We start from the raw sequence: 10,198 nt of genomic DNA, 5'->3' as shown, positions 1-10,198 counted from the left end.
CGTTGACGTGGATGCATTTTAAGGGAAAAGGGCTCATTCCGGTAAATAATAAAATACTGGGCCCATTTCGGTAAATATAAAAAATGGACTTTTTTTTTGGTATTTTGCCCGAAATTTAGTTACTACTCTCTAAATAATGTATATTTAGTGAAATTATTTTTATTGATGCTAAAAATCATTAATTTAGTATCAGCTGATCAAATGCACTGCACATTTGTTCATAAGTTTATAATTTCAGTGTCTCTTTCATTTTTCTTTTTCAATAAGTTTATAATTTCCAGATTCCCGGAGCTCTCTTGGGTTCACTGTCCATCGTTTTCTCTTTTACCCACTACAAATTAAACATGTATATATATAAAAAATAAAATTCTCCACCTTATCACTCTCAGCTCAAATTCCATCCAGGTAGCTTCTTTTTTTTTTTTTTTTTTCTAGTTTAAGATGTTTAAATATTTCCTTTTGGGATTGTCTAAATTGGGTATTTTTGTTCAAGTCTATGCACGTTTTGAACCAAATTCTGTGCTTTAAAGTTGATTTTTTTAACTTCCATTTTAGATGGCGGAATCGGGTTTCCTTTTTTGATTGATCCGTGCTTGTTTCTTGGGTTGATCTTTAGGTTTTTGATGGACTTTTTGGTGCTGATTTTGATGAAAACTTAAATACTTGAATAGTTTAGTTATTTGTTTGTTCTTCTGCTAATTTAAAGAGATAAGTAAATTTTTATTCCCAAATTGATCTTGATTGTTTTGTTGATTTTTCTAGTTCTTAATATTAAATGAAAGAATCCTTTCGCTCAACATGAACAAAGCTTAAAAAGATGGCTACTTTCCCAGGAACCAGAAAAAGAAAGAGAAGCAATTATTTGTAGAAGTTTTTCTTTTCCTCAAAGAGAAAGCTCTTTAGCTTCTTAGTAGCGGCATTGTGAACTTGGTTTATGTTATACAAAACTGGCTCACTGGCTCACATATGGCGACTCATTGGATTTATGTTATCTGCAAAATTGACATACTGATATTCTTAATTTTATTTTACAGCTGAAGAAAGAGCTATTTAGCTAAATTATACAAGGGCATTCAACATATTGTAAATGGAAGAGAGGGAGTTCTGGTTTGTACAGGTGGCGCAACTTCTGTGAGCTTAGCGTCCTCTCTCATTGCCTTTTTTAGCTTCAAGAGCTTTGTTCTTGATGCATGTGTATAACTAGAACAGTTGAGTAATATTGATGAGGTTTTGTGGAGAGTTTTAACTGAAGGGGAGAGCTTAAAAGTTAACATAATGGGCTCTGTTTGTTGCTGCCTGCGTGCTGAGAATTTTGAGGACTACATGAATCCAAACAGTAATGTATATAGAAACTGTCTGTGCCTCGGTTGCTTTGTTCAAAATTTTCTGCACGTGGTATGTTTTCTGATTCTTGTCAATAAGCTTTGTTTTTGGCTCTAGCATTGTTTCTTCAAATAAATGTATTTTCATGTCTTACTTGGGATTATAAAATTGATGGTTTTATTGATTATATTTTTGTGCCACTCTTATGATGTTAAAAATCAGGCTTGTCATTGGAAATATAACTCTTATATTTTCTTTCTGTGGCACATGTAGGTGGCATTAGCCAATTATTTTCACAATAATTTTGTCTTGAGCATTGTAATAATTTACTGAAGACCATCTCTATCGTTAATGCAGGCAAAGTCCTTTGTTAAGTTAATGCAGGAAAAGTCCTTTGTTAACTTTTTTCTACTCAGCTCCATGCTTTTATATGTGTGAAAGCCTTGTGAGAGGGCTAGGGAGGGATAAAGATTGGTGGATGAAATACGCTGAAAGAGTGAATATAAGTAACAATGACTAATATATTGATCAATTTTGCCAAGTCGGGGAAAATTTCTTTATGGTTTTACGATATGTTTAGGGCTGTCGTAATCAAGTTACTTGTTCATGCAATAAGCCAGAGTAAGATAATTAGCACGTCAGTGCTAAAAAATTGTATCCCTTAAAGAACACTCTTAATAGGCTCTTGGAGCAAGTGAAATCTGCCTATAGTGTCCATACCTGAGTTCTCAATCTAGTAAATTCCATCAGCTTTTGCCTATATTGGCTTTTTGGTGAACAGATATCTATTGAAGTCAATTAGGGACCATTAAGTACTATCCTAATGTTGAAAATTATGAGTTGATCGTTTTACATTCTAAATTCTGTGTTTGATTAAGGGTAAGGAAGTTAACCTGAAGGTAGTTTGGTGTTACATGTCTCTGAATTGATCAGGAAAACTTTATCCTCAAATATTTTATTGATGAAGTTTTGGATTTTTTGCCCTTATGTTGTTTCTTTGGTTCCTATAATTGTAGTGTACCACATTATTCCAAAGAGGAGAGATGCACTCTGTCCCTTCATCCACTGAGGGAATGGCATCTATGAACACTTCTGCATCACTAGACAACTCACTTTCTGACATGTACTGTTCTACTCCAAGGCCCTTGCCTTGGGATGCTGACACTAGATATTTTCGCTTACAACGTGATGGTCTTGTTTCAAGATGTGAGAAGGGTTCAAGTCATTCACAAGAGGAATCAGAGCCTTTAAGAGGTGAAGATGATGCAGGTTCTGAATCTTTGAGTAAAGGAGACGAATGGAATGCTTGTGAACAAGGCTCAACAGAGCAGTATTGTAAATCCTCGCAACTCTCATCAACAAAAGGATTAGATGGAACTGGGTACTTCTACTCACCAATAGAAGAGGAGGATGTCTGTCCGACATGTCTTGAAGGTAAGTTATCTTTAATGATAATGTTCAAGCCACTAGATTTTTGCTGTAAAATATTTTGACCAGAGATTATTGCTAATCTGCTATGGTGCTGCAATGATGGTCAGCTTGCATTTCTTGGCATGCATCAGTACTGGTTTGGACTGTTACCCACTTAATCTTTATCTTCCTTGTGAACCTGGCAGACTCTTCAGTCAATTATCAGGCCTGTTGGCCCATTTTTGCATCTTCTGATTTGCACTTGCTTGAACCTAACGTATAAAATTTTCTCACCTCAAGATTATTAAGAATGGATTTTTTTTTTAATTTATTCCAAAGGAAAAAGAAAAAATGGATGCTTGTTGCCATAATAGTTGTCAAGACTATTGGGGCTTTGTTCCCTTGCCTTCGGAAGTCTGTAGCACTCAGGCAATCTCAATTAGAATCTCCCACTTTTTATGTGATCAAAGATTAATGCATGCCACAACTAGATTACTTGTCTTTTCCTCTTTCCCCACCAACACGGCTTCCTCAATGACTGGATGAATAGGCCAAGCGTTCTAGAAATGATAAAGGATGCGCTGTAATGCCAAGTTTATGCTACATCTTACTTTTTAACATGGGTGCTTGTGTCATTAAATGGATCCAGATTATACTGATTGACTGTTAAGAACTCTTTAATTCTAGAAATCAGTCCCTCAGTCTTATACTAACTCATATATGTTAGAAACAATCAGTCAATCACTGCTATCAGAAATCGATAATGTCACGAATCATATTCAGTTGGACATTTTATAGATATATTATCCTCATTTAAACTTATTGATATAATTTATGTGCAGAATATACTCTAGAGAATCCGAAGATAGTAACAAAATGTTCCCACCATTTCCATCTTGGTTGCATTTACGAATGGATGGAGAGAAGTGAAAACTGTCCAGTCTGTGGAAAGGTAACCCGTTTTCAGCTAAATGATAACAAATAATCCATTAACAGTCATGCTGTTTACATTCTATCCTGCTTAATTAGCAGTTTCTTTTCTTTCTTGAATTCCAATTTACTAGGATGTTACTAGCCTTCAATGTTCACAAGTGTTAGCATCTTAATTTGCTGTTGATATATTTTTGAAGCTCGTGTCTTGCTTTCTCCTTTCACGAATATCTGTAAACCATTTTTCCATTGGTTTCTTTATCAATGCTTATGCACATTAATGGTTATTCAATGTGTGTAGCTTTTCAACTAGTTCTGATCTAATTCATTTGGCATGTTTAGATGTTTATTTGTTTGCTAGCGTATGTTGTTTAAAAGATCGTTCTGGGGAACTCCAGCATTCATTTTATTCCCTGAATTTCTCCGTTTACTTGTCTTTTCTTCTTTGAATTGACCGGTAATTATCCTAGTTTCTTAAAACTTTTCTCATCTCAACTTGGTATTTCTTTTGTTTGCATTTCCAGGTTATGGCGTTCGATGAAACAATTTAGTCTTGCCCGAAGTTTTTGTTGCAGATGAACGCTAGTGATAACAGAAGACGTAACCAAGGAAAGACATCTAAAGTCCTTTGTGAATAAATGATTCAGGACAAGATGATTGTCTCATACCATAAATATGAAAAGTTTTTTGTATAAAGATTTTAAATTCGTTGTCTCTTTGGAACCCTTGAAATGGGGGAAAAAAACGAAATCATATGCATATGATTGTTGGAAATCAAAGTGTGGATTTTTTATGATTGCTGGAAATCAAAGTGTGGATTTTTTTTTTCTTTATAAAGGAAGCTGGGGTTGTGTCTTTGGATTCAGATTTGAATGTTGGATATGACATGTACTTGAAAGATTATATATCTATCTCTATATCATGTTCGAATATGCATCAAATATAAGAACATGAGTTCAGGGGCAAGAGTTGGGAGATTAAAAAATTCGATTCAGTCATAATAAACAAATACAAGTTTACAAAACAACCTGTTTGATATATTCAATCAATTTGTATGTCGTGCCATGCACATAGAAGTTTGAGACAATCAATTTGTTTGTATACACTCCATAGCATACAAGCAAGCATAAAACGCCAGGTTATTCAATCAATTAAGAAAATTCCACAAACACCTGGTAAGAATTGAGTTTATTAAAATAGCCGATTTATTGATTTGTATAGGTTGAAAATGCTTGAAAATATAAGCAGAGGGTATCTTATTTTGCTGCCACTTGAAAAGCTCTCAAGAAGACTTCGGGTGGTTGGCCGCCACTCAGCTGCTGCTTCCCATTTATCTGTGCCAAAACAACAGCTTTTTATCTATTGAACCCCACTGTTTAAGTGTCATTTCAGCTAAAAAGAAATGTATATTTTTATTAGTTTTTCACCCACCACGTAATTTGGGACTCCAGAAATGTTTGCTGAGTACTTCTCCAGATCCTCATTAACCTATATCATTACAAAATGCAACCTCAATTATTTAGGAATGTACGATGGAATACTAGAAATGAGAATGATGAGATTCCCAGCATGCAGGTCTATGTTACTTAGACTCGTATGTGAGTGTCGGTTATAGGTATGTTTGATTTTCCAAGTGTTTAGAGATTTTATCCTCAAAACTCATTTTCGAATATTCAAGAAAAATGAAGAATCAGAACAACATAGATGATGGTATCACAGAACAGACCTCCTTAACTCCGTTATTAGGATTTTCAAGAAATTCTGCAGCTCCTTCAACACCAACCTTCCTAGCAGATTCCAGAAGAAACTCCCTGCATCAAATCACACTGTACAATCACTAAGGGTTTAGGGATATGAAGATGCACAACTACTTAATCAGTTTACTGCATAAATGAAGGCAACAGTAAACCCAATGTAGCTGAAGAATATTACCACAAGCTTACTTTACTTTCAGGTGTTCGGAATGTGTCATTTGATGAATGATTGTAAACCACTCAAGATAATAATAACAGTCAGCCCACTTGGCTGGAATTCACTTTATTTATTTTTTTCATTTACTATACCTTTTTTGTTAATAAAACATGCAAGAAAAAGGGACCATATCAAACTCTCTACTTCTCAATGTTTGAGAGTTTAACAAAAAAAATGGGAACACAAGGATATCGCTTGTGCATATTGGCCTACAAAAGTAAAAGAAAATTTTGCATGTATCGTAGGATAAACTAGATAACTCTTTAGAGTTTATAATCATAACATAGAAATATAAATGTATACACAAGCAACATACAAATACACACATTCATATTGCACCTTTCTTTACTCAGGCAACCTCAAGCAATAAAATGGCTTTAGTGACTAGACTATGGCTTGTGCCCTTGATAACATTGGGCAGGAGCGTGGAGAATGAGTAGATGGCATTTTGACACATTTAAGAGAATAGTACTTTTAATCATGCACTCCAAACATCCAGGAAAAATCATGGCTCATTTGATAAAGTATGAACTATACATACCGATCACCAATGTATTTTCCCTGGGTGAAGTAGCCGAGATAAAGCTCCTCCACAAGAGCATGTTGCTTGTCAAGACCTTGTTTTCCAGCAAAATAGATCAGCCTATGGCTGTCAAGAGTATTTCCCCTGTTCATATCAAGTTCCAGTTATGCATACAGCCACCTTTGAATTCTCTTATCACACCAAATGGTGAAACAAAAAGTGAAACTTACGTTAGTCCGGACATGTCATATTCTAATCCAACATTCCTAAATATCTGCAATTTTATGAGCGGCCACAACAAGTCAGGCAGTGGGCAATAAACTTGAAGGCGAGGCAAATAGAATCATAACAATAGGAAGTTCAAAGAACGATAGTAAGACCTCGGTCATCCGAGCTAAAATTCCTTGAGTTCGAGATCCAAACTTCTTCTCATAGTATTCTCTCTTGCTGACTCCTTCCTTGGGTGCCGAGGGATCAAGAAAAAATGGATGCCATTTAATCTGCAAAGAACAACTATAGGTGAGAATAATATGCATTACACAAGCACCGAAGTCTGTGTATGTGTTGAGAGACCTCAAAATCAAATTGATCCTTAGCTTGAGCAATTGCTTTGTCCAGGTTCCTTTTTCCCACAAAGCACCATGGGCAAACGCTGTCTGAACTGACATCAATTCGAATAAGCTTCTTCCCAGTATTGCTACCAGATGACTGAGCCATTATGCTTCGGGTTTTGCTGTCTTTCTACATAGAAATAGCAGGTATAGCTCCAAATCAGTCACAAAAAAGGCAAGAACAAAATAAGCTACAGAGGTCTTATTTGATGCAATTATATATTTCGTGTATATATATATATATATATATATATATCATCTTCACACTCATCCCCCAATTGTTAAAATAATCTAAATTTGTGCATCCCGGGACCATTCCATAAATATAGTCCATGAAAAGTTTAAGTGTAAACATAAATTTAAGTGTACACATACATGATGCACTTTCCCCTACTGAAATCTCTTTAGATAAAAGGTTGCATTTCTTAAAACCCAAAAAGCTTTTACATCCCATATATCAAATTGGATATGTTAAAAACAATGTTTAACACAAAATTAAGAAGAAAATCATATAATCTTTATGAAATGCATCTAAACTACTTTGAAGCAAAGCCAGTTAAGAGAAATCAATACCGAACTTTTTTTTTTTTTTTCCAATCAAGAAATTTCATATACAAAGCATACCAAATTTACAGATCCTAATTTTTTTTTTCCTTCCATATCCAAGAAAAAGGAACATTCAAAGTGAATATCAAATTTGCAAATTTGGGTTTGTCTTATTTCACCAAGATATCCAAAACAAAGCACAACCACAATAGGAAAAGTTCACATTTGCAGAACGAACAGACTTCTTTGAAGCTAAAGTAATCACTTTTAGCATAACAAATTAAAGCTTGATCACAATTATGGTAGAAATAAACAAAAGGGTATCAGCAAAATTATGAAACGAAATAATTCTAAGGAACTAAAATATATTAGTTGGATAGAAATAAATGGGGAAGTGAGAACTGGAATTTTGTTTGGTTAGAGAGAAAAACCTTACCTGAAAAACGAAACTGAAGCACTTCTGGACGGAAACCAAACGCATTTAATGTTGAAAAATTGGAAGGAAATAGAGATTTTATATATAGACATAAGGTTGGACTTTTTGTTGGTCATAAGTTTCAATCTTTCATCATCACCTACTACCAAAGACAAAGACCTTTCATTCTTTTTTTCATTTTGAACATTTTTTATACCATTTTCCTGTTCATCTTTGAAGTTTGAATGGATAAATACATTTAAATTTTTATAAGGGTAAATTTCACAGTTAGTCACCTAATTTTAGTAAATTTTCATTTTAATTATTAATCCAAAATGAAAATTTATTAAAGTTGGGTGAGTGTATAGTAACATTGTTGTTATCTAAATTAATTACGACTGATCAAAATGAAACATTACTAAAGTTGGGAGATTAAAAAAGAAAATTATCTAATTGCAGTGCTGTATTTGAAAAGTTTTGATTTAAATGACCAAAATGAAAACATGCTAAAGTTAAGTGACTAATTATGTAGTTTATCATTTCTTAATATTCCTTACATTCATACTGATATATTTTTTGCATCTAGAAGATTTGTAATGCTGACATAAGTCGAATCCGACCCGGTTTCATGGCAATAATGGTGTATGGAATATGATTATAATAAAATAAAGCTTTAGTTTGGTTGGATAGAAATTTTTTACATAAATAATTATCATTATTAAATTTTAATATGATTATTATTAAATATAATTATTATTCAATAGGTAACATGTATATTCATATTACTTCAATAAATATACTAATTTTTAATGAATATATAATTTTTTTTTCTTTTTGACTTTTTTTTTCCTCTCTAGTTTATTCTCTCCCTCAAATGCTCTCTCCCTCTCACTTTGAAAAGGATTAACGACCATTATTTTTCAGAAAATCATAATTCACCACCATGCACCGCCGCACCAATCACCATGTGTCACCATCATCTGGTGACCTTTCTTTCTCAAATTTTCAGATTTGGATGATTTCAACATTTTTTTTTCCGATTCTTTTATTAGTTTTCTCTAAATCGACTCCTAATGCGGTAGATCTATAAAAAGATTTTAAAGTTACCATACACATTCTGTCATCTTTAGCCACTTCGACAACCACGATTTTTTGACATTTTATTCTCCCTTCCCTTTTTGCCTCCCTCCCTAACCTAAAAGCCCCAAAACAAGTAACAAAAATCACCCTCTCTCTTTTAGATTTATTTCTTATTTAGTGTTGGGTACCATGGAATCAAAAGTCTCTCTTCTTTGCCTTTTTCTTTTTAGATTTTTTTTATTTAGTTTTGTGCACTATGGAGACGCATGATATTTTTTAAAATTTGGTTATGAAATAAAAAATTATACTATCAGTGTACTAAATAATAACCTATTTTTAAATAAATATATTTGTTACATAAATTTTGTTTACGTACATCATGGATATGCCATAATATATTATTATTTAATTGTATCAATTTTATAAAAATATTTCTAATTTCTAACTTTATCATTGAAATAAATAAAAATAAAATAGTTTACATTATAATTGGAATTAATATTTAATAAAAAATTATAAAATATATTGAAATAAATTAAAGTTTATATTTTAATAGAAAAATATTTTCATTCTTCCTATTCTTTTTCTTATTTTTGGTAATTTTCTTCGGTAAAAGCAGTAAATTTTATTAGCTCATAAAAATACTTAAATATATATATTTTCTATTTTTCCTTGTATTTCTTATCTTTTTCCTTATATCTTTTATAAATAAACAAATAATAAGGTAACATTTTTACTAGTTATTATAAAATATATTTTTACTAATTAAATTATGAAAAATATAATATTGAAAACAAAATTTATAAAAATTAATAAATTAGTAAAAATATTTTTAATTACAAATTATTGTTTTATATTTATTAAACTAGTTTGCATACCAATGCAATAGATGAGTTTTATTGTATATATCAATTAAAATATTATTTTATAAAAAAATTAAAAAATACTTATAGATTTGTAAAAGGAATTACCAATGTTTTAGAAAATGATATTGTAATTACGGATTTTTACAAATAAAATTTAATATGCAAAATAATGTCTTATAAAATACTAACAAGAGGTTGATAGATTTGTATAGAAAAACAATTACCATTTTTTTAAAATAATGCATTGTATTAAGGTTTTTATTAAAAATATTTAATATAAATTTAATAAATTTAAAGGATTGAAAGTTTAAAACTTGATTCAAATTTAGGTTAATGGGTCCTTTTATAGGTTATTTCCATTTTATTTTAATATTGAATAAAATTCTGTATTTAAGCTCATTTCTATAATTTAATGTTTTGAATTTATATATTTAAATGTATAAAAATTTTATTATATTTCATAAAATTACAAAATATTAAATATTACAAAAATTGCAAAAAAAAAGTTAAAAGGAAAATTTAC

The 10,198-nt window shown here is 31.6% G+C and overlaps 2 protein-coding genes across 2 annotated transcripts; one reads left to right on the top strand and one right to left on the bottom strand.

Annotated features, from left to right (window-relative positions):
- The first annotated feature begins 205 nt into the window (after window positions 1-205).
- Window positions 206-4,528, top strand: LOC105801587 (E3 ubiquitin-protein ligase At3g02290). The gene is made up of 5 exons (XM_012632823.2): window positions 206-405; window positions 1,035-1,395; window positions 2,340-2,757; window positions 3,576-3,685; window positions 4,188-4,528. Exons 2-5 carry the CDS (start codon window positions 1,276-1,278, stop codon window positions 4,212-4,214), a joined length of 675 nt encoding a protein of 224 aa, XP_012488277.1. The 5' UTR covers window positions 206-405; window positions 1,035-1,275; the 3' UTR covers window positions 4,215-4,528.
- A 150-nt stretch (window positions 4,529-4,678) lies between these two features.
- On the bottom strand, window positions 4,679-7,919 carry LOC105801576 (uncharacterized). The gene is made up of 8 exons (XM_012632816.2): window positions 7,751-7,919; window positions 6,731-6,898; window positions 6,538-6,657; window positions 6,388-6,431; window positions 6,176-6,301; window positions 5,390-5,474; window positions 5,095-5,151; window positions 4,679-4,997 (listed from the first exon to the last, which is right to left on the bottom strand). Exons 1-8 carry the CDS (start codon window positions 7,793-7,795, stop codon window positions 4,920-4,922), a joined length of 723 nt encoding a protein of 240 aa, XP_012488270.1. The 5' UTR covers window positions 7,796-7,919; the 3' UTR covers window positions 4,679-4,919.
- Between the last annotated feature and the right edge of the window lie 2,279 nt (window positions 7,920-10,198).

Source organism: Gossypium raimondii, chromosome 7 (assembly GCF_025698545.1).
Source record: "Gossypium raimondii isolate GPD5lz chromosome 7, ASM2569854v1, whole genome shotgun sequence".
Taxonomy (NCBI): domain Eukaryota; kingdom Viridiplantae; phylum Streptophyta; class Magnoliopsida; order Malvales; family Malvaceae; genus Gossypium; species Gossypium raimondii.
The sequence above is the reverse complement of the archived record's forward strand: the minus strand, read 5'-3'. Positions and strand labels throughout refer to the sequence as shown.

Bases quoted from the DNA above. Each gene is read 5' to 3' on its own strand.
- LOC105801587 (XM_012632823.2), top strand. From the start codon at position 1,276: ATGGGCTCTGTTTGTTGCTGCCTGCGTGCTGAGAATTTTGAGGACTAC. The intron at 1,396-2,339 runs GTATGTTTTCTG...CTATAATTGTAG, and splicing joins TTCAAAATTTTCTGCACGTG to TGTACCACATTATTCCAAAG. The intron at 3,686-4,187 runs GTAACCCGTTTT...TTGCATTTCCAG, and splicing joins ACTGTCCAGTCTGTGGAAAG to GTTATGGCGTTCGATGAAAC.
- LOC105801576 (XM_012632816.2), bottom strand. From the start codon at position 7,795: ATGCGTTTGGTTTCCGTCCAGAAGTGCTTCAGTTTCGTTTTTCAG. The intron at 6,432-6,537 runs GTCTTACTATCG...ATAAAATTGCAG, and splicing joins TTTTAGCTCGGATGACCGAG to ATATTTAGGAATGTTGGATT. The intron at 6,302-6,387 runs GTAAGTTTCACT...TGATATGAACAG, and splicing joins TATGACATGTCCGGACTAAC to GGGAAATACTCTTGACAGCC.